Source organism: Hevea brasiliensis, chromosome 5 (assembly GCF_030052815.1).
Source record: "Hevea brasiliensis isolate MT/VB/25A 57/8 chromosome 5, ASM3005281v1, whole genome shotgun sequence".
NCBI classification, from domain to species: domain Eukaryota; kingdom Viridiplantae; phylum Streptophyta; class Magnoliopsida; order Malpighiales; family Euphorbiaceae; genus Hevea; species Hevea brasiliensis.
Genome location: NC_079497.1, coordinates 5,152,870 through 5,179,036, shown reverse-complemented (window position 1 = coordinate 5,179,036; position 26,167 = coordinate 5,152,870). Strand labels below are relative to the sequence as shown.

At 27.9% G+C, this 26,167-nt stretch overlaps 1 protein-coding gene and 1 pseudogene across 1 annotated transcript; both read right to left on the bottom strand.

Moving 5' to 3' along the window:
- Positions 1–5,403: 5,403 nt before the first annotated feature.
- LOC131168837 (putative CCR4-associated factor 1 homolog 8) lies at positions 5,404–6,763 on the bottom strand (annotated as a pseudogene).
- Positions 6,764–13,979: 7,216 nt separating this feature from the next.
- Positions 13,980–14,885, bottom strand: LOC131180050 (B3 domain-containing protein At2g31420-like). The gene has a single exon (XM_058147643.1). The coding sequence runs from the start codon at positions 14,883–14,885 to the stop codon at positions 13,980–13,982; it is 906 nt and encodes a 301-aa protein (XP_058003626.1).
- Positions 14,886–26,167: the final 11,282 nt, after the last annotated feature.

Here is a 26,167-nt window from a genome sequence, read left to right as displayed (position 1 = left end):
AATTAGATATAACACAAATCAACTCTAATAAGTTATTAGTTATTAGTTAACAACAACAACTATCAATCATTAGTTAATCTTAATATTAGGAAGGTATAAAATTTATAATTTAATTAATTTTAATATAATCTATATATAATTATATAATTAATTTTAAAAATTAACAGCAATGATGATAAAAATGTTTATATTTAAATATAATTATAAATGATAGATATAATAATAAAAATAATAATTAAATATTAAAAATAAATATTTACTAAATATTAAAAAAATATATAGATACTTTATTATTAAAATTTCTATTAAATAATTTATCAATATGATTTTAATAATTATTCACATGTAATGCAGGAATTGAATTAGTATTGAGATAAAGCTGAATGGTGGAAGGATGAATACAACTTATTAATTTGAAATTAAAAGCCTAATGATAGTCCTAATGATATAATCATTAATTTGAAATTTATTATTAATGATAAGGATAATGAAATGGATATGGAGAATTTAAAAGCCTAATGCCTCTATTATTACAATAATGGGTAAAATATCAAATTATTAGGATGGTATATAATTTATAATAATTTAATTAATCTTAATTATAATTAATTTTTTATAATGATGTTTAAAATTAACGACAGTTATATGACAAGTCAGTTCAGCAAGAGTTCAGTGCCTCTCCATCACAATTGTCACCCCGTATGTGTCTGTTTCTTATTCTGCGCACAAACAGGAATCTTGTTTCAGACTAAATTGGTTTCCTGCCAAATTTCAAATTCACAAATACTAATGGTAATAAAGGGAAGATTGGTTCTTATTCACCAAGGCCTTATTTTCCACAGGTCACACATGATAGTGGAACTGAAATAGCAGTTCATCAAGCTTCGTCTGAATCCAATGCTTCTGCTGTAAATGGTTCAGCAGTAGTTCAACCTCCAGATTGTCTTACTCCACCACCATGCAGTAACTACCAAAAGTTTTCTAGTCTTAATTGCAATTCTGCCAGAAACTCAATCACTGTCAGTGAAGTGCACAGGAAGCTGGTTAGACAAGATAATATTTTTTCAGAGGCAATACAATCAATATATTCTAAATCCACCAAGTATAGCTCCATGGATCATAACAGCTTCAAATTGCCGATAACATAATTATAAACGACATATAGTAACAATTAAATTTAAAAAAAAATAAATATTAACTAAAAACATTAAGTATAATTAATATGGAAGGATGACTACCATCCTTTGAATCTGTAAGAGCTTAAGGCGTCATGGCACCAAGAGTATAAGCTACAACTTTTGTTCTTTCAAAAGGAGTTGCAAGTTTACCGGGACCTTTAATTTCAACCTTCCCAGAGGCTGTAGCTAACAAGAAATCTGTGTATTTGCAGAACTGATAGTCCATACCCCATTAATACTCCATTCCAGCATTAAATGCTACTCAATTGTTATTCTGAAATTACCAAAATAATCTATGTTCTGAGAAGTTGTTACAGTTGCTGACTGGCTGTCTTGTGAAGTGAACAGACCCCTTGGCTGTGACATGGATTTGCCTTAGGGATGATATGAGGAGTTCAAATTTTTGAGGGATACAGGTAGAAAGTAGATGTATTGTGCCACCACACATAGGGAGACACCAGGAGAGATTAAAAACTTTTAAACAACAGCTCTGTATCTTCCAACAGCATTTTCATTGGCTTATTCCTGGAGCATATTTTGTCTGTAAATATCAAGAGCAGAAGGATCTTCATAATTTTATCCAACTTCATAATTTTATGAAGAGCTGAAAACGAGAGAAACAAAAGCAATGTTTGGAAACCAGGGATATACAAGCTGATGGACTTCAATCATGCTCTACAGAATAATTGTTGGATTTAGATAGTTTATCATAACAGACGAATGATTAAAATATCAAACTAAAACTCAATTTATCTTAAGTATCATTAAAAAATTCTCAGAACCAATAAATTCTCAAGACAAACATCAGATATGTTTAACCGTAGAAATTTAATATAACTAGCAAGGAGCAAGATAAAAACACTTATTAATTACCCATTAATTTGCTTTATCTTGAATAGAAATAACTATTACAGCACTCCAACTCTAAACTAGCAAATTATAATGTAGGTCCAGGACCAACATAGTACTATGACTTGTATTTGCATCATCCCCATTCTCCCCTTTACTGCCACTACTGCTCCTCAACCTTAAACAGTGCCAACCAGAGATCTCCATTATGCCTAAAAGGCCACAGCTGCAACATTGTTGTTTCTCTGTATGTTGACGATCTATTGGTCACGGGTAACAATCAGTTATTGATTCATCAGTTCAAGGGGGAGCTGAAAAGAAGTTTTGAGATGAATGATTTGGGGAAAATGTTTTATTTTCTTGGTATGGAAATCCTACTCCTTCATCAAGGAATCTTCATGTGCCAAAGGAAATATGCAATTGAAATTTTAAAGAAGTTTGGGATGGAAAATTGCAAGGCAGTAAGTAGTCCAGCTGTGCAAGGTGAAAAGCCTAGCAAAAGTGATGAAGCAAGGAAGATTGATGCAAGTCTTTACAGGAGTCTTATTGGATGCCTACTATATCTGTCACCTGCTAGACCAGATATTATGTATGCAACAAGCATACTTTCCAGGTTCATGCAGAGCCCATGTGAAGTGCATTATAGGGCAGCAAAGAAGGTGATGCGATATGTGAAAGGAAACAGCAGACTTTGGTGTATTATATGCAAGACATGCAGAAGTAAAACTAATGGGCTTAACTGATAGTGATTGGGCAGTTTCATTTAATGACATGAGAAGCACCTCTGGTTACTGTTTTGCTATTGGCTCAGGCATGATTTGTTGGAGTTCTAAGAAGCAAGAGACTATGGCACAATCACAGCTGAGGCAGAGTATATTGCTGTTGCACATGCTGTAAACCAAGCCATTTGGCTCAGGAAGTTACTGGTTGATTTGAAGCATGAACAGGTAAATGCTACTGAGGTGCTATGTGACAATAAACCTGCTGTTGCTATTGTGAAAAATCCAGTCTTTCATGGAAAGACTAAACATGTTAAAATCAAATATCACTTCCTTGGAGAAGTTGAGAAGGAAGTTCAAGTGAAATTGAAGAATTGCAGCTCAGAGGATGAAGTAGCTGAATTTAAGGAGGAGTTTCTGTTAACCGTAGAAAATTTCAATCTTTTGTATCAGCTATATGTATAAATGAAATGAATTAGATTTTGTTCCTTCCTTTCATTCCCCTTTTTTCTCTATCGTTCTTTAAACTACCAACAGAAACTGTGGTTTTGACAACATTTCACAATAATTATATGTCAAGTTTTCCCTATTTTTTGTTGATGCAAAATGTTCAGAAATGGGATTATTTTCCTTTTCTGAAAATTGTAATTTTGAATTTTGATCCATTCAATGCTTCATGCTTCAAATACTTGATGAACGATGTCATTGTTACTAGTTGCCCCTGTTTCTTGCGTATAAGAGTTAGTGTTGCGAAATGCATACTGGTTGTGCAGAAGGAATTAGCTAGGAAGTTGCTTAATTAGAATGCTCATGTTTCAGAAGATGTGAAATATTTAAAACTATATTGCTATGGCAAAATAGTTTAAAAGTCAATTTATTCACTTGCTGAATGCTAATATCAAATTGACATGCATATTGATATTTTACTTGACTGTGGAGGAAGGTATGGAATAGGAATTAAGTGGACGTCATTTTTCCCTTTTACTACAGCACTCAAACTTCAGCTTACATCTTTTGTTCTTTCAGAAGGAGTTGCAAGTTTACCAGGAACCTTCAACACTAATAACACTCTGCCACGTACCAACTGAATTGTGTTCATTAAACTATTTAATTATTCAGTGTAAAGAAATTGAAGGTTATGAACATGGTACAAAATTCTAGAGCCATCACCCTTTGATTATTGATTCTTCGAAATTATTACAACCAAAATTTTCAAGTCAAACAATCTACTGGAAAATTTAGCAGTATGAATGAAAATGCAGCTCAAATGGTTATTCTGAAATTACCTGTAATCCCATACAAGTTGATGGACTTCAATCATGGTCTATAGAGTAATTGTTGGATTTAAATGGTTATCATAACAGAAGAGCGATTAAAAGATTAAACTCAATTTGTCCATGGAATAATTGAAATGGTGATGAATCTACGAAATATAGTAGCGTATCAATTACATCAAAGATGTTTAGTTGCATAAATTTTATATAACTAGCAAGGAAGAAGATAAAAGAAATAATTGTGTACTACGAATACATCACTCCAACTCTAATTAAACTGGCAAATTATGAATGTAGTTCCAGGTCCAACATAGTACTATGACTTGTGCACCATCGCCAGTCTCCCCTTTACTGCCACTACAGCTCCTCAACCTTAAACAGTGCCAACCAGAGATCTCCATTGTGCCTAAAAGACCACAGCTGCACCATGTCGTTTTGTTAGAACTTCCCTGATGCTTCCTTTCTAAGACTTTCTTCCAACTAGATGTCAACACATAGGTACTGCTCCTTTCAAATTCCATTGCCTTAGCCACATCTTAGACTCTGAACCACAAGGTTCCATGAGTGTAACTCGCATTTTCTCCTTGGGCTCCTTTAACTTTCTCTTCTCATCCTCTGTAAGAAAACTGAAATCTCTTATCTGCTTCAAAGGGATTGAGAAACAATTGTGGTGAGTACTCAAATCAGTGGCAAACATCTGTTTCATTATTGCCAACTTTACATCAATGCCTCCTTTTGCTTGAATTTTATGCTACCATTCCTCAGGCATGTCAGTAGGTGTCTCCAAACCAAAATTTGCAAAATTTATTTTGTCAGGCCTTGGTCTCCTCAGCAATTTCTTTTTCTTATGTTCATCTTCATTACTGTTACCACTTCGAAAGCATCGCTTGCCACTAACCCTTTTCTTGTTCTCGTTCATGCTCCCAGAAGACTTCACATGAAGAGATAAAGATGAATGAGAATGTGGTTTTATGTCTAAGCGTTGTCTATGGCCCCTGCTTTTCTTGGGCACATATGCAACAAGTCGGTCATCATGCTTGATTATGGCTTCAGCTCTTACTTGTTGCATAAAAGCAGTTAGAATAATTTATTAAAAATATTCATAGTAGCTAGTTGCATGAGCCGTGGGTGTTTGATAACTCTCAATATTGAAGGTTAGTTTTGGTTGAAGAACGCATCAAGCTATTTTAGAGGCAAAATATACAGGCCTATTCCTTCAACATTCTTGCTTGTTCGACTTAACATTCTCGTTTTGGTCAAATCTTATGTTGCATTCATGTAATTAACCCAAGAATTCAATTGAATTGAATTCCAGCATTCATGAATTACCAATCGCAGTGATATATTTGTTTTCAGAGCCTCTTGCAAGTGCATCTGTCTACAATGGTGGAGTTATAAGCAAGTAATTAGCATTTGCAGTCAGATCAAAGCAAGCATTCGCAGATGCGGGTCTACAGGCAGACCAATTCCCTCAAACAATGGATCATACACTGCATTTATGATTAAATTTTCTCGGTATTTACACATGCCAATATGTTATATTTATTACTTGATAAGAATTTTTGTTTATTGTGCTTATAAGCATTTCAATCATATATGTGCTATGATAAAAATATAAAAAGGAAATCTACAACAAAATCCTAAATAACATATAGTTACTTGAAGAAAAGACCACATCCTTATATAAGGAATCTACAGAACCCTGTACTGATGCTGAATGATTGGTGGATAGAGGAAGACACCATGAATCATTGGCCGACAATAGCGAGAAGCTGGGAGCACTTGACATAGCTGAGGAATCCCTGGTTCACAGCAGCGAGGAAAAGTAGGAATGACTTGCGTACTCACTGGTTCGCAAATCCTAGTGGTGACGCCATACAAGAACCCCACAAATCTAGATTCCTCTATCCCATACACCGTCTTCATCCTGGCGAACACACGAGCTGTTAATAGACTATCAGATCCTGCTTGATGAGACCCTCCAACTCGCTTGACTCCTAGAATCTTAGCCAATTTCTCCAATCCAAGCTCACCCCTGTGCAGGTCATCGTAGAATCGTGCCATGTACTTGACATCCAACACACAGCACCCAAATACCGTGGCAATAATCTCAGTGAAATCCAACATAGATACGGGCAGTGGTTTCTTGGTAACCAGCTTCACCATGTAGGCCAAGTCATATAGCCCATGAAAAGTTAGCCACTTCAAGTCTCTATGTCTGCTTAAAACATGAGTGAACATGTTTGAGAAAAACAGCTGGTCGATCCCATTAATCCTCAGCTCCTCAAAATCAATTCCACTTTCCTTTAGAAACTCAATGGACTTAGGATCATAAAAAACCTCCGTTTCTATCAAGAACTTGAAATTAAACTCCCAAGTTCCAGCAATAATTCCATTCTCATCAGAAAGTGTAATACCCAGTTGGATAATTTTCATGTTATCAACGTTGAACTTCATATCAGCGAATGCCGATAACTCATCAGACCGGCGAGGGGTTTTCCGAAGAAATCCAGGGAACTCCGAATCCATGGAAACCACCTTGTGGTGGTGCAACGCCGCATCCATTTTTTGCAGTTCTTCCATGAGATTACACGCCCAAACTTGCCTAATCCCCATCTCGCAATGATCGCTTAGTTCCTGATAAAAAGTAGAAGAAAAATGAATAGAATGAATCATGAAAGTTGTCTCCTTATATAGTATTCCCATTCCCGATTCGAACAGGAATAAATATGAGAGTCCTAAGTCAATTAGAATTAGAAGTTAATATTTCTCCCTTCTCTATTTCTACACATTTCAACAAGCACAAACCTATATATAATTTATAACATCAATTAATCCTTTAAGATTTGCGATCTGTTGATATATTTCATTAGTTTTCTTTCCATTAATTAATTGTTTGTGATATCTTTTATCTGTAGATATCTTTCATTACTTTTTTTTTTTCAATTAATTAATTATTTGTGATATCTTTCTGCTGTTGATATCTTTCCTTGTGTCTAGCTCCATTGCCATTGGCTAACATTAATTTGTTATTATCTCTAATTTATTAATATTTATTATTTTGGCTGACAAAGTTAATTTTTAATATGTATAATTCATTAGTAGTTACTTTAGTTTTTAATATTTAAAATTATGGGATTTTTATATAATTTATTAATGATAATTTAAATTTGATCATGATCATGAGTTTATTCTCAAAATTTAATTTTTTTAATTTCTAAATTATTGTATTATAAAAATTTTGATATCTTCTGTATATATTTTTTTGGTATTAAAAATTTTATATAATTTTTATCCTAAGAGTCGTAATTAATTTTGAAAAACAATAGAAATAAAGTATGAATAAAGTTATAGGCCTTAACGGGTTTTTAATAATTCATTATAAAGAATTTAAATTTCAAAAAATAATTAAAAGAAAATATTTTATTACATATCTTTGATTACTTTATTTATTGTAAATAATATATATGATTCATTTTCGGTGCTTTTAATAAGTGAGAAGGGAGGAACATCGAGATTTTCAAAATCACCCTTCATTATTTTTATTATTTATAAAAGTACAAATAATATTTTTATAAAAAATTCTTAGTTCTAACATCTTTATTTTAACAAGATAAAGTGAAGTAATAAAATAAATTTTTTTGGCCTTATAATCCCTATTTAAATGGATTGTAATAATTTTATTAAAAAAATTGAAACTATTTTAAAAATAAAATTTAGTAAATAATACATTTTAACTTGTAAAATTCAAATATCCATATTCCCATACCATATTTATGGTATTTTATTTATAATATTTTAATCACTAAAATAATATATATTAAAATTTTTATTTCATGTGTTTTATTTATAATATTTAAATTAACTTATAACTTATTGATTTTATTTTTATAACTCTTTTGAATCAACTTTAATTAAAAATAAAATACAGTCATACAAAAGAATAAATAAATTTAATTGGTTATTAAAAATAATATATAATGATAATATTATATTGTATAAAAAATTTAAAGAAAATTATATAAAATAGTTTTAAATCATGAGTTTATATAATATAATGCGTAAATCTACGTGCAACGCACGTTAAGGTAAAAACTAGTATTACTAAATATTGAAAGTTCATTGTATATTATTAATTTTTTATTTTGTGATTTTTGATATTTAAAATTTAAAATATATAAAATATATTAAACAAAATATTTAATTAAATTAATTTAATAAATTTATAATATATTTAATTAATTAATTTATAAATATTAAAATCTAAAAAAATAATAATCACATATTTTTAACAATTTTACATCCAAAATATATATCACATAATTATTAAACGGGATAATACACTTATTGAGAAAATGTAATTTAAATATATTTATAAATATAATTATTTTTGTATATACAAATTAAATTAAATTAAATTAAATTATTAATAATATAAACACGGTGAGTATGCTACTATATTGTTGTATAAATTTTATTAAGATGTAGAGAATTTAAAAGCCTAATGATTCTCGTTGTGCCTCTGTATTCACTTTCGACAGTTATGGATTACTACAATTATGGAAAAAAAATCATATTATTAGGATGATATATAATTTATAATTTAATTAATCTTAATATAATTATCTTATAAAATTAATTTTTGAAAATAAATGACAATGTAAAGATGATAAAGATATGTATGATATAATTTATAAATGATATAAAGTAATAATTAAATATTAAAAAAATAAATATTTACTAAAAACATTAACATTTAAATGTAATTAATTTGGAGGATTTAAATATCAAAATCACGAATTAATGCAAGTAAACTAAATAAATAATCAAAGTATTAATTACTAACGATTTAACCAAATTAACTATTTTTGTATTAGAACTTGACTTAATTCGATTTAAATAATTTAATTTAAATGATTTTATAAAAAAAAATATATACTTAAATTAAATTTTAAAATGACAAAATTTATTTAAATGTTATTATTTGACATAATTTATCAAAGACTCTGCTTATTACCATTACTTTTAGTTTCTATTTCCTTCGTTTATGTGATGAATTCTTTCAAATTTGAGTATCACTTTTCATGTTGATACATTTTAGACCATTGAATTCAATATCAACGGTTGTAAATATATTTTTCAATACAAAATATTTACCTTTTTTTAATCCTAATAAAGTTCCATACTTTGCTGATACAAGTCCCTGATGATTCCTTTTCAAGACTTTATTCCTATTGCTTTTCAAATTCCATTGCTTTAACCTTAGCAACATCTTAGACTCATCACCACAAGGAACCACAGTGAGCTGAAAAAAGTAGCTGCACATTTGAAGAACTCCATTTCAAGTTACATGGCTAGGTGATAAAGCCTTTCGATAATGTCAAGCTCTTCATCCATTATCCATTATCCATCATAATGCTTTTATCAATCTAAAAAACCCTGTGATACAAGGAAGACTAAAAAGAGAGCAACAATAGATAAAATAGCTAGGATGCTACTGAAACCGAGGGAAACAAAAGTAATGTTTGGAAACTAGTAATCCCATACAAGCTGATGGACTTCAATCATGCTCCATAGAATGGTTTATCATAACAGAAGAATGATTAAAAGATTAAACTAAAACTCAATTTTTCCTAAGCATCATTAAAAAAAGAATCAATTAAAAAAACAAACATATATTCTCAAAACCAATCAATTCTCAAAAAAAAAAACATAAGGGATGTTTAACTATAGAAATATAATATAGCTAAATTTACTGACATTGTTTTCACAATCCCTTGAGGATTTGGTTCTGCTGATATCTTATCTTTTATTAGCTATGTGGGATGTTGATTTGTTTACTCAACTTTGCATTAATTGGTGATTGTGCATCTAAATCTTCAAAGTGCTTTTATAAATATGACAGATCAAATATTAGTTTTTCACTGTTAAGAAATTAAAAAAAAAAAACCTTGTAAAAGTACATTTTCTATATTCCCCATCAGAATCAGATGATGAGTGTGTGTGTGTATATATATATATATATATTGAAATAACATAAAATACCGTTATTTTTATCGTCTTTCTGAACTTATTTAATAATACTTGAAACATGCATTTTCCATATTTGAATTTGGTTAGTTCTCATTTGCAGAGAATTTGGTTAATTCTGACTACATAACAGCTAGGATAGATAATAGAATGATAAAGCTATATTTGTGAAGTTGATGCTACCGACATTCTATCCTCACCACAAAGATAAACAAATGTGTTGAATTTTATCTATTCTTTATTAACAATCAAATTGTATATATTAATTATTATATATTTATTTTAATAATAAAATAAATAATATATAATAAATTAAAAATTATATATTTATTTCAATAGTAATATAAATTACATGATATATCTTTAATAATCATTTTACATATACACCAATAATTAGATATAGTTTTACCAAATACATAATATAAATCAGACTCCAATCAATTATCAACTATCAGCTAACAACATCAATTATATAAACCAAACAAGTCATAAGATGGTTCTATTAGAGCACCATTGTGCCTGTGTTAATGTGTTTACTTTTTATAACACTGATTGATTAATATAATTATGAGTAAAAGACCATATTATTAAGATGATATATTATTTATAATTTAATTAATCTTAATATAATCTATATATAATTGTGTAATCAATTTTAAAAATTAACGAGAATGTAATGATGATGATAATATTCATGGTTAGATATAATTATAAATGACATATAATAATAATAATAATAATAATAATTAAATATTAAAAAGTAAATATTTGTTAAAAATCTATATTTATATTTGTATCTGTATATTTATACTAAAGCTAAAGCAAAGAGAATATGAGGCTCTTCATTAGTATTTTTATTTATATATTTTTAAAATTTGTTGATTTTTTTTCTTCTAATTTTGATTGAATCAATTACTAATTTTTTAAATTTAAAAATTTAAAATTAATATTTTATTTAATTATTAATTATAACATTAGAAATATAACTATATTAATTATATTTATTGTATATATATATATATATATATATACAATAAATATAATTAATATATATATATATATATATATATATATATATATATAAAATGATGCCACGTGAATTTATCTGGGATTTATATTCTTATGTCTAAGCGAATGTATAAATATAGGCAGACAAAAAAGAAGTGAAAAATTACAAATATGATAATATATATATATATATATATATATATAAAATGATGCCACGTGAATTTATCTGGGATTTATATTCTTATGTCTAAGCGAATGTATAAATATAGGCAGACAAAAAAGAAGTGAAAAATTACAAATATGATAATATTAAAAAAAGTAAGAACATAAATAAAAATATATATTTACACAAAAAATAGATAAGAATCAGCTATATCATAAAAAAAAATTAATTTATTATGAAATAAAAATATTTATATTTTTATGTACCATTTATTAAAAAATATAATTACTTTATTTTTAAAATTTCTGTTAAATAATTTATCAATATAATTTTATTAATTATCTATATGTAGTGTAGGGTTTCGATTAGTATTAACATAAAACTTAATGACCAAAGAGACGATATAGCTTACCCTAATTAATTTAAAATTAAACCATAGTTGTTGTTATGATCATATTATTACAGTAATGGATGAAAGATCAAATTATTAAGATGGTACATCATTTATATTTTAATTAATCTTAATTTAATTATCTTATAAAAATAATTTTAAAAAAATTAATAAAAATGTAATGATGATAAAGATATGTATGATATAATTATAAATGATATGCAATAATAATTAAATATTTTAAAAATAAATATTAACTAAAAACATTAACATTTAATATAATTAATTTGGAGGATTTAAGTATCAAAATCACGAATTAATGCAAGACAAACTAAACAATCTTTGTATTAATTGCTAATGATTTAACAAAATTAACTATTTTTTAGTAGAACTTGACTTAATTTTATTAAAATAATTTAATTTAAATGATTTTAAAAATATTTAAATTAAATTTTAAAATGATAAAATTATTTTATTAAAATAATTTAATTTAAATGATTTTATAATATTTAAATTAAATTTTAAAATGATAAAATTATTTAAACATTATAATTTGACATAATTTATGGAAGACTCTTTTGATGAATTCTTATCATCATTATTTTTATTTTTCAATACAAAACATTTACCTGAAAACCCTCATATGAGTAATTGTCAGTCCACTTCTTGTAAGGATAACTACCATCCTCTAAATCTATAAGTGCTTAAAGTGTTATGGCACAAAGTGTACAAGCTGCAAGTATACCGGGACCTTTAATTTCAACCTTCCCAGAGACTGTAGCTAACAAGAAATTTGTGTATCTCACAGTTGCAGAATTGATAATCCCCTCTTCAGAAGGGTCTATAACCCATTCTTGCATTAAATGAACATCAGAAAATGAAAAAAATTCTTGAGAAAAGTTCATGTTCTAATAAATTTCTACCACATTGTTGCCAACTGAATTGTGTTTTTACATATCATCTTATGGCAAAAGTTCAATACAGAAGCTCAGGAAATGTAGTAGAATGAATCTTTTAGACAAATGAAATGATGAAAGTGAGTTGATGATCGAATAAGAATTGTCTTTCTATTGGGCAGCAAATATTTATAGGTAGAAAGAATCTAATTGCTGCTCAGTACTGCTCACTAAACTATTTAATCATCTATTCAGGGTAAAGAAGCTGAAGGTCATAAACATATACAAAATTCTAAACGTCTCATGCAAGGTATTAGTCCATGATAATACTTCACTAAGGTTTGATTGTTGATTCATTGAAATTATTACAACCAGAAATTTTGAAGTCAAACAATATACTGGAAGATTTAGCAGTATGTATAAAAAATCTAATGTCCTTTCATGTATTTCAAGAAATAATATTCTATCATATCTTACAGATTCAATTACAGAGCTTTTTATCTGAATCATCAAGATTTAATTGAATATGAGACTCAAATGGTTACTCTAAAATTACCAAAATAATGATAATTCACATTAGCAGTAGGTTATTTGATTATTTTTCTTATGCTAAAGGCAGAGCAACATAACATTTACCCTATTATTTCAGAAATTAACATGCCTATTTCAATACATTCATTGAAACAACTATTTTCACCTAAACACTAATACACAAAAAGAAAAGTAAGGAAACAATATGAAATGAATCACTAATAAATATTTTATTTAGTATTTCCCAAAATTACATAATATATCATAACTTGAAGTCAGAATATCATAGTATAAGGGCTTCAAGCAGCTTGCCCTGAAAAGGCTTTTTTTTGCAAGAACATAAAAATGCAAGAAAAAAAAAGGACACTTCAGTATCTAACCTGTGCAAATGAATATTCTAATTGTAATAGTGTAGATTAAGATCAAGGCAAAAGATGAAGAAAAAAAAAACAAAAAACAAAAAAAAAAAAACAAAAAAAGCTTTTATATACATCCATTATCCATCATAGTGTTTTTATCAATCTGGAAAAAGCTGCTGATACAAAGAAGACTAAAAAGAGAGCAAAAGAAGATGAACTAGCTAGGATGCTGAGGAAACCAAGGGAAACAAAAACAATGTTTGGAAACCAGTAATCCCACACAAGCTGATGGACTTCAGTCATGGACTTCTATAGAATAGTTTATCATAACAGAAGAATGATTAAAAGATTAAACTAAAACTCAATTTGTCCTAAGTTTCATTAAAAAAAAAACAAACATATATTCTCAGAACCAATCAATTCTCAAAACAAATATAAGGGATGTTTGAATGTAGAAATTTAATATAGCTAGACAAAAACACTAATTATGCTTAATCTAAAATAGAAATAATTGCCCAAGATTACAACACTCAAACTCTAATTAACCTTCATAAACTAGCAAAACAACTAAAATTGGAAAATTATAAATGTAGTTCTAGGTCCAACATTGTACGATGACTTGTACTTGCACCATCCCCGTTCTCCCCTTTACTGCCACTGCCGCTAGGAGTGGTACTTGCATCCCCAACCTTAAACAGTGCCAACCAGAGTTCTCCATTGCGCCTGAAAGACCAAAGCTGCACTATGTCATTCTGTTTGAATTTCCCTGATGATCCCTGATGATTCCTTTCCAAGACTTTCTTCCAATTCGTTGTCAACACATAGGTACTGCTACTTTTCAAATTCCACTGCCTTAGCAACATCTTAGACTCATCACCACAAGGTTCCATGAGTGTTACAGGTATGTTCTCCTTCTGCTCCTTTAACTTGCTCTTCTCATCCTCTGTAAGAAAATTGGAATCTCTTATCTGCTTAAAAGGGATTGAGAAACGATCATGGTGAGGATTTAAATCAGTAGCAAACATCTGTTTCATTATCACCAACTTCACATCTGTGCCTCCTTTTGTTTGAATTTTATCCCACGACTCATCAGGCATGTCAGGTGGCGTCTCGGAACCAATATTTGCAAAACAGGTCCTGTTTGGTCTCTTCAGCAATTTCCTTTTCTTCTGTTCATCTTCAGTATTGTTACCACTTTCAGAGCATCTTTTGCCACAGACCCTTCTCTTGATTTCATTCATGCTTCTAGAGGACTTCTCATGAAGAAATAAAGACGAATGAGAAAGAGGTTTCTTGTCTTGGCATTGTCCATGGCCCCTGCTTTTCTTGGGCACAGATGCAGCAAGTCGGTCATCATGCTTGCTCATGGCTTCAGCTCTTACTTGTTGCACAAAAGCAATAAGAATACTTTCTTCCACTAACTTGATTGCAGCCACCATTTTGTCGAAACACCCACCATCATCATTGGCATCAAGAACTCTGCCCATCTTTATTTCTCTCTTCTCTAGCAAAAAAATATTTCTACACATTTCAACAAGCACATATCTATATATAGTTTATGACTTTAATTAATCCTTGTTGTAGGAGGAGTAGTTTAGGACAAATTCTTGTTGTAGTGGGTTTCAGCTAACTCTATTCTATCTCTCTCGACATTGATAGGAAAAAGTGTAATTAATGATACCCTAGGTATTGAATGGTTCAAACAATAATTTTACTCTCTTAAAATCCCTTCAAGATTGGTATCTGTTGATATCTTTCATTAATTTTCTTGCATTAATTAATTATTTGTTATATCTTTCATCTGTTGACATCATTTATCTGTTGATATCCTTCATTACTTCATTTGCAATAATCTTGCTCTGCTTCAGAATCTTGAATGCTCAGGATAGGCTTGTGTCTAGCTCCTTTGCCAATAGCTGACATTAATTTTTTTATTATCTCTAATTTATTTATAGTTATTATTTTAGTTGACAACCTTAATTTTTAATATGTCGAATTTATTAATAGTTACTTTTGTTTTATATTTAAAATTATAGGATTTTTTATATAATTTAAGTTGATCATGATAATGTGTTTATTCTCAAAATTTAGTTTTCTAATTTCTAAATTACTATAAAAATTTTGATATCTTCAATTTTTTTATTTATATTTTTCGTATTAAAAATTTTATATAATTTTTATCATAAGTGTCATAATTATTTTTGAAAAACAATAAAAATAAAGTATAGATGAGGTTATAGGCCCTATCTATAGTTTATAATAAAGTATAAATTATATGATATATTGTTATTAGTAATTTTACATATCAAAAATAATAATTAGATATAACATAAATCAACTTTAATAAGTTATTAGTTATTAGTTAACAACAACAACTATCAATCATTAGTTAATCTTAATGTTAGGAAGGTATAAAATTTATAATTTAATTAATTTTAATATAATCTATATATAATTATATAATTAATTTTAAAAATTAACAACAATGATGATAAAAATATTTATATTTAAATATAATTATAAATAATAATAATAATAATAATAATTAAATATTAAAAATAAATATTTACTAAATATTAAAAAATATATTTTTACTTTATTATTAAAATTTCTATTAAATAATTTATCAATATGATTTTAATAATTATCCACATGTAATGCAGGAATTGAATTAGTATTGAGATAAAGCTGAATGGTGGAAGGATGAATACAACTTATTAATTTGAAATTAAAAGCCTAATGATATAATCATTAATTTGAAACTTATTATTAATTAATTTGAAACTTATTATTAATGATAAGGATAATGAAATGGATATAGAGAATTTAAAAGCCTAATCATTCTCGTTGTGTCTCTATTATTACAATAGTAGGTAAAAGATCAAATTATTAGGATGGTATATAATTTATAATAATTTAATTAATCTTAATTATAATTAATTTTTTATAATGATGTTTAAAATTAATGATAGTTATATGACAAGTCAGTTCAACGAGAGTTGAGTGCCTCTCCATCACAATTGTCACCCCGTACGTGTCTGTTTCTTATTCTGCGCACAATGCTAATTTTAGAACTGATCAATATGGGAAGAGTAAAAAGAACATTGTTTGCCAGTTTTACAACAGACAAACGTGAATCTTGTTTCAGACTAAATTAGTTCTTATTCACCAAGGCCTTATTTTCCACAGGTCACACATGATAGTGGAACTGAAATAGCAATTCATCAAGCTTCGTCTGATCCAAATGCTTCTGCTGTAAATGGTGCAGCGGTAGTTCAACCTCCAGATTGTGTTACTCCACCACTATTGCAGCAACTACCAAAAGTTCTCTAGTCTGAATTGCAATTCTGCCAGGACCTCAATCACTGTCAATCAAGTGCACAGGAAGCTGGTTAGCCAAAATAATCTTTTTCAGAGGCAATACAATCAATATATTCTAAATCCACCAAGTATAGCTCCATAAATTATAACAGCTTCAAATGGCCAATAACATAATTATAAATGATATATAGTAATAATTAAACATTAAAAAATAAATATTTACTAAAGTCACTAACATTTAAGCATAATTAATATGTAAGGATGACTACCATCCTCGAATCTGTAAGTGCTTAAGGTGTCATGGCACCAAGAGTATAAGCTACAACTTTTGTTCTTTCAAAAGGAGTTGCAAGTTTTCTAGGACCTTTAATTTCAACCTTCCCAGAGGCTGTAGCTAACAAGAAATCTGTGTATTTGCAGAACTGATAGTCCATACCCCATTAATACTCCATTTGTGCATTAAATGCAACTCAATCGGTTTCTCTGAAATTATCAAAATAATCTATGTTCTGAGAAGTTGTTCAGTTGTTGACTTGCTATCTTGTGAAATGAACAGACCCCTTGGCTGTGACATGGATTTGCCTTAGGGATGATATGAGGAGTTCAAATTTTGGAGGGATACAGGTCGAAAGTCGATGTATTGTGCCACCACACAGAGGAAGAGACCAGGAGAGATTAAAACTTTTAAACAACAGCTCTGTAAATATCAACCACATTTTCATTGACTCATTCTAACAGATATAAAAAGCTCTGTAAGTATCTTCTAACAGCATTTTCATTGACTCATTCCTGGAGCATATTTTGTCTGTAAATACCAAGAGCAGAAGGATCTTCATAATTTTATCCAACTTCATAATTTTATCAAGAGCTGAAACCAAGAGAAACAAAAGCAATGTTTGGAAACCAGGGATATACAAGGACTTCAATCATGCTCTACAAAATAATTGTTGGATTTAGATGGTTTATCATAGCAGAAGAATGATTAAAACATCAAGCTAAAACTCAATTTGTCTTAAGCATCATTAAAAAATTCTCAAAACCAATCAATTCTCAAAACAAACATCAGATATGTTTAACTGTAGAAATTTATATAACTAGCAAGGAACAAGATGAGAACACTAATTAATTCCCCATTAAATTGCTTAATCTAAAATAGAAATAACTATTACAGAACTTCAACTCTAACCTTGCAAATTACAATGTAGTTCCAGGTCCAACATAGTACGATGACTTGTATTTGCACCATCCCCGTTCTCCCCTTTACTGCCACTACTGCCCCTCAACCTTAAACAGTGCCAACCAGAGATCTCCATTATGCCTAAAAGGCCACAGCTGCACCATTGTTGTTTCTCTGTATGTTGACGATCTATTGGTCACTGGTAACAATCAGTTGTTGATTCATTATTTCAAGGAGGAGCTGAAAAGAAGCTTTGAGATGAATGATTTAGGGAAAATGTTTTATTTTCTTGGTATGGAAATCCTGCTCCTTCATCAAGGAATCTTCATGAGCCAAAGGAAATATGCAATTGAAATTTTAAAGAAGTTTGGGATCGAAAATTGTAAGACAGTAAGTACTCCAGCTGTGCAAGGTAAAAAGCTTTGCAAAAGTGATGAAGCAAGGAAGATTGATGCAAGTCTTTACAGGAGTCTTATTGGATGCCTACTATATCTGTCAGCTACCAGACCAGATATTATGCATGCAACAAGCATACTTTCTAGGTTCATGCAGAGCCCATGTGAAGTGCATTATAGAGCTGCAAAGAGGCTGATGCGATATCTGAAAGGAAACAGCAGACTTTGGTGTATTATATGCAAGACATGCAGAAGTAAAACTAATGGGCTTAACTGATAGTGATTGGGCAGTTTCATTTAATGACATGAGAAGCACCTCTGGTTACTGTTTTGCTATTGGCTCAGGCATGATTTGCTGGAGTTCTAAGAAGCAAGAGACTATGGCACAATCCACAGCTGAGGCAGAGTATATTGCTGTTGCACATGCTGTAAACCAAGCCATTTGGCTCAGGAAATTGCTGGTTGATTTGAAGCATGAACAGGTAAATGCCACTGAGGTGCTATGTGACAATAAATCTGCTGTTGCTATTGTGAAAAATCCAGTCTTTCATGGAAAGACTAAACATGTTAAAATCAAATATCACTTCCTTGGAGAAGTTGAGAAGGCAGTTCAAGTGAAATTGAAGAATTGCAGCTCAGAGGATGAAGTAGGTAAATTTAAGGAGAAATTGTTGTTGACTTTCTTCCAACTAGATGTCAACACATAGGTACTGCTACTTTTCAAATTCCATTGCCTTAGCCACATCTTAGACTCTGAACCACAAGGTTCCATGAGTGTAACTGGCATTTTCTCCTTGGGCTCCTTTAACTTTCTCTTCTCATCCTCTGTAAGAAAACTGAAATCTCTTATCTGCTTAAAAGGGATTGAGAAACAATCGTGGTGAGTACTCAAATCAGTGGCAAACATCTGTTTCATTATTACCAACTTTACATCAATGCCTCCTTTTGCTTGAATTTTATGCCACCATTCCTCAGGCATGTCAGTAGGTGTCTCCAAACCAAAATTTGCAAAATTGATTCTGTCAGGCCTTCGTCTCTTCAGCAATTTCTTTTTCTTATGTTCATCTTCATGACTGTTACCACTTCGAAAGCATCGCTTGCCACTAACCCTTTTCTTGTTCCTCGTTCATGCTCCCAGAAGACTTCACATGAAGAAATAAAGATGAATGAGAATGTGGTTTCTTGTCTAAGCGTTGTCCATAGCCCCTGCTTTTCTTGGGCACATATGCAGCAAGTCGGTTGACTTTAGCTCTTACTTGTTGCATAAAAGCAGTCAGAATACTTTCGTCCACTAACTTGATCGCAGCCACCATTCTATCGAAATACCCACCATCATCTGCATCAAGAACTCTGCCCATCTTTATTTCTCCCTTCTCTAGCGAAAAAATATTTCTACACATTTCAACAAGCACAAACCTATATATAGTTTATAACTTCAATTAATCCTTTAAGATTTGCCATCTGTTGATATATTTCATTAGTTTTCTTTCCATTAATTAATTGTTTGTGATATCTTTTATCTGTAGATATCTTTCATTACTTTTTTTTTGAATTAATTAATTATTTGTGATATCTTTCTGCTGTTGATATCTTTCCTTATTTCATTTATAGTAATCTTGCTCTGCTTCAGAATCTTGAAAGCACGCTTGTGTCTAGCTCCATTGCCATTGGCTAACATTAATTTGTTATTATCTCTAATTTATTAATATTTATTATTTTAGCTAACAAAGTTACTTTTTAATATGTATAATTCATTAGTAGTTACTTTAGTTTTTAATATTTAAAATTAAGGGATTTTTATATAATTTATTAATGATAATTTAAATTTGATCATGATCATGAGTTTATTCTCAAAATTTATTTTTTTTTAATTTCTAAATTATTGTATTATAAAAATTTTGATATCTTCTATATATATATTTTTGGCATTAAAAATTTTATATAATTTTTATCCTAAGAGTCGTAATTAATTTTAAAAAACAATAGAAATAAAGTATGAATAAAGTTATAGGCCTTAATTAGTTTTTAATAATTCATTCTAAAGAATTTAAATTTCAAAAAATAATTAAAATAAAATATTTTATTACATATCTGTGATCACTTTATTTATTGTGAATAATATATATGATTCATTTACAGTGCTTTCAATAAGTGAGAAAAAAGAAAAAAAGAAAAAAACCAAGAAATTGGTGCATTTTTACATTTACATACCCATTAAATTAGTTAACGTGATATAATTTTAGTTGTTGGGTTCCTTTCCTATCATAATTTTGATGGTCAATTTATTTCATTTTCACTATTTATTAAAATAAATATTTAAAAAAAAGTTAAAATTCTTAAAAATTAAAAATTGACTACAATAGCGAGAAGTTGAAAAACAATTAAAAAATGAGAAGGGAGGAACATCGAGATTTTTAAAATCACTCTTCATTATTTTTATTATTTATAAAAGTACAAAAAATATTTTTTATAAAAAATTGTTAGTTCTAACGTCTTTATTTTAACAAGATAAAGTGAAGTAATAAAATACATATTTTTTTGCCTTCCAATCCCTATTTTAAATGGACTGTAATAACTTTTTTAAAAAAATTGAAAGTATTTTAAAAATAATTTTTAGTAGATAATACATTTTAACTTGTAAAATTCAAATATCCATATTCCCATACCATATTTATGGTATTTTATTTATAATATTTTAATCACTAAAATAATATATATTAAATTTTTTATTTCATGTGTTTTATTTATAATATTTCAATTAACTTATAACTTATTAATTTTATTTTTATAACTCTTTTGAATCAACTTTAATTAGAAATAAAATACAGTCATATAAATAAATAAATAAATTTAATTGGTTATTAAAAATAATATATAATGATAATATTATATTATATAAAAAATTTAAAGAAAATCATATAAAAAAGTTTTAAATCACGTGTTTATATAATATAATGCATAAATTTACATGCAATGCACGTTAAGGTAAAAACTAGTATTATTAAATATTGAAAGTTAATTGTATATTATTAATTTTTTATTTTGTGATTTTTGATATTTAAAATTTAAAATATATAAAATATATTAAATAAAATATTTAATTAAATTAATTTAATAAATTTATAATATAATTAATTAATTAATTTATAAATATTAAAATCTAAAAAAATAATAATCACATATTTTTAACAATTTTACATCCAAAATATTTATCACATAATTATTAAACTGGATAATATACTTATTGAGAAAATGTAATTTAAATATATTTATCAATATAATTATTTTTGTATATACAAAATAAATTAAATTAAATTATTAATAATATAAACACGATGAGTATGCGACTATATTGTTGTATAAATTCTATTAAGATGTAGAAAATTTAAAAGCCTAATGATTCTCGTTGTGCCTCTGTATTCACTTTCGACAGTTATGGATAAAAAAACATATTATTAGGATGATATATAATTTATAATTTAATTAATCTTAATATAATTATCTTATAAAATTAATTTTTGAAAATTAATGACAATGTAAAGATGATAAAGATATGTATGATATAATTTATAAATGATATACAGTAATAATTAAATATTAAAAAAATAAATATTTACTAAAAACATTAACATTTAAATGTAATTAATTTGGAGGATTTAAATATCAAAATCACGAATTAATGCAAGTAAACTAAATAAATAATCAAAGTATTAATTACTAACGATTTAACCAAATTAACTATTTTTGTATTAGAACTTGACTTAATTCTATTTAAATAATTAAATTTAAATGATTTTATAAAAAAACTATGTACTTAAATTAAATTTTAAAATGACAAAATTTATTTAAATGTTATTATTTGACATAATTTACCAAAGACTCTGCTTATCACCATTCTTTTTAGTTTCTATATTCTTAGTTTATGCAATGAATTCTTTCAAATTTGAGTATCACTTATCATGTTGATACAATTTAGACCATTGAATTCAAAATCAACGGTTGTAAATATATTTTTCAATACAAAATATTTACATTTTTTTAATCCCAATCAAGTTCCATACCCTGCTGATACAAGTCTCTGACGATTCCTTTTCAAGACTTTATTCCTATTGCTTTTCAAATTCCATTGCCTTAGCCTTAGCAACATCTTAGACTCATCACCACAAGGAATCACAGTGGGCTGAGAAAGTGGCTGCACATTTGAAGAACTCTATTTCAAGTTACATGGCTTGGTGATAAAGCCTTTCAATAATGTCAAGCTCTTCGGCTGTCAAAGGAATACTAAGTTTATCCAACAAGTCTTCAGTTTGCATCCATTATCCATTATCCATCATAATACTTTTATCAGTCTAAAAAACCCTGCGGATACAAGGAAGACTAAAAAGAGAGCAACAACAGATAAACTAGCTAGAATGCCACTAAAACTGAGGGAAACAAAAGTAATGTTTGGAAACCAGTAATCCCATACAAGCTGATGGACTTCAATCATGCTCTATAGAATGGTTTATCATAACAAAAGAATGATTAAAAGATTAAACTAAAACTCAATTTTTCCTAAGCATCATTAAAAAAAATCAATTAAAAAAACAAACATATATTCTCAAAACCAATCAATTCTTAAAAAAAAAACATAAGGGATGTTTAACTGTAGAAACATAATATAGCTAGACAAAAATGCCAATTATGCATTACATTGCTTAATCTAAAATAGAAATAACTGCCCAAGATTACAGCACTCAAACTGCAATTAACCTCCATAAACTAGCAAAACAACTAAAATTGGAAAATTATAAATGTTAGTTTTTATAAATCTTCAAAGTGCTTTTATAAATATGATAGATCAAATATTAGTTTTTCACTATTAAGAATTTTTTTTAAAAAAAAAAACCTTGCAAAAGTACATTTTCTATATTCCCCATCATAATCAGATGATGAGTGTGTGCCTATATATATATATATATTGAAATAACTTCAAATACAGTTATTTTTATCGTCTTTCTGAACTTATTTAATAATACTTGAAACATGCATTTTCCATATTTGAATTTGATTAGTTCTCGTTTGCTGAGAATTTGGTTAATTCTGACTACCTAGCAGCTGGGATAGATAATAGAATGATAAAGCTATATTTATGAAGTTGATGCTAGCAACATTCTATCCTCACCACAAAGATAAACAAATGTGTTGAATTTTATCTATTCTGTATTAACAATCAAATTGTATATATTAATTATTATATATTTATTTTAATAATAAAATAAATAATATATAATAAATTAATAATTATATATTTATTTCAATAGTAAAATAAATTACATGATATACCCTTAATAATCATTTTACGTATACACCAATAATTAGATATAGTTTTAATAAATACATAGTATAAATCAGACTCCAATCAATTATCAACTATCAGCTAACAACATCAATTATATAAACTAAACAAGTCATAAGATGGTTCTATTAGAGCATCGTTGTGCCTGTGTAAATGTGTATACTTTTTATAACACTGATTGATTAATATAATTATGAGTAAAAGACCATATTATTAAGATGTTATATAATTTATAATTTAATTAATCTTAATATAATCTATAAATAATTGTGTAATTAATTTTAAAAGTTAACAAGAATGTAATGATGATGATAATATTCATGGTTAGATATAATTATAAATAATAATAATAATAATAATAATTAAATATTAAAAAATAAACATTTGTTAAAAATCTATATTCATATCTGTATATGTATATTTATATTAAAGCTAAAGCAAAGAGAATATGAGGCTCTTCATTAGTATTCTTATTTACATATTTTTAAAATTTGTTGATTTTTTTTTATTTTTTCTAATTTTGATTGAATCAATTACTAATTTTTAAATTTAAAAATTTAAAATTAATTTTTTATTTAATTATTAATTATAACATTAGAAATATAACTATATTAATTATATTCATTGTATATTATATATATGGATTTGGATTGAAAAAAAAACGATTTTATAATATTTAAATTAAATTTTAAAATGATAAAATTATTTAAACATTATTATTTGACATAATTTATGGAAGACTCTTTTGATGAATTCTTATCATCATTATTTTTATTTTTCAATACAAAACATTTACCTGAAAACCATCATATGAGTAATTGTCAATCAACTTCTTGTAAGGATAACTACCATCCTCTAAATCTATAGGTGCTTAAAGTGTTATGGCACAAAGTGTATAAGCTACAAGTATACCGGGACAACCTTCCCAGAGACTGTAGCTAACAAGAAATTTGTGTATCTTACAGTTGCAGAATTGATAATCCCCTCTTCAGAAGGGTCTATAACCCATTCTTGCATTAAATGAACATCAGAAAATGAAAAAAATTCTTGAGAAAAGTTCACGTAAATAACTGAAAATGAAATACTAATAAATTTCTACCATTGTTGCCAACTGAATTGTGTTTTTACATATCATCTTATAGCAAAAGTTCAATATAGAAGCTCAGGAAATGTAGTAGAATGAATCTTTTAGACAAATGAAATGATGAAAGTGAGTTGATGATTGAATAAGAATTGTCTTTCTATTGGGTAGCAAATATTTATAGGTAGAAAGAATCTAATTGCTGCTTAATACTGCTCACTAAACTATTTAATCATCTATTCAGTGTAAAGAAGCTGAAGGTTATAAACATGTACAAAATTCTAGAGGTATCATGCAAGGTATTAGCCCATGATAATCCTTCACTAAGGTTTGATTGTTGATTCATTGAAATTATTACAACCAGAAATTTTGAAGTCAAACAATATACTGGAAGATTTAGCAGTATGTATAAAAAATCTCATGTCCTTTCATGTATTTCAAGAAATAATATTCTATCATATCTTACATATTCAATTGCCGAGCTTTTTATCTGAATCATCAAGATTTAATTGAATATGAGACTCAAATGATTACTCTAAAATTACCAAAATAATGATAATTCACATTAGCAGTAGGTTATTTATTATTTTTCTTATGCTAAAGGCAGAGCAACTTAACATTTACCCTATTATTTCAGAAATTAACATGCCTATTTCAATACATTCATTGAAACAACTATTTTCACAGAAACACTAATACACAGAAATGAAAGTAAGGAAACAATATGAAATGAATCACTAATAAATATTTTATTTAGTATTTCCCAAAATTACATAATATATCCTAACTTGAAGTCAGAATATCATAGTATAAGGGCTTCAAGCAGCCTGCCCTGAAAAGGCTTTTTTCTGCAAGAACATAAAAATGCAAGAAAAAAAAAGGACACTTCAATATCTAACCTGTGCAAATGAATATTCTAATTGTAATAATAGTGTAGATTAAGATCAAGGCAAGAGATGAAGAAAAAAAAAAATAATGAACAAAATAAAACAAAAAAAGCTTTTATATACATCCATTATCCATCATAGTGCTTTTATCAGTCTAGAAAAACCTGCTAATACAAAGAAGACTAAAAAGAGAGCAAAAGAATATAAACTAGCTAGGATGCTGAGGAAACCAAGGGAAACAAAAGCAATGTTTGGAAATCAGCAATCCCACACAAGCTGATGGACTTCAGTCATGGACTTCTATAGAATAGTTTATCATAACAGAAGGATGATTAAAAGATTAAACTAAAACTCAATTTGTCCTAAGTTTCATTAATAAAAACAAACATATATTCTCATAACCAATCAATTCTCAAAACAAACATAAGGGATGCTTAACTGTAGAAATTTAATATAGCTAGACAAAAACACTAATTATGCTTAATTTAAAATAAAAATAATTGCCCAATATTACAACACTCAAACTCTAATTAACCTTCACAAACTAGCAAAACAACTAAAATTGGAAAA

Coding starts and splice junctions, on each gene's coding strand:
- LOC131180050 (XM_058147643.1), bottom strand. CDS start 14,885: ATGGGCAGAGTTCTTGATGCCAATGATGATGGTGGGTGTTTCGACAAA.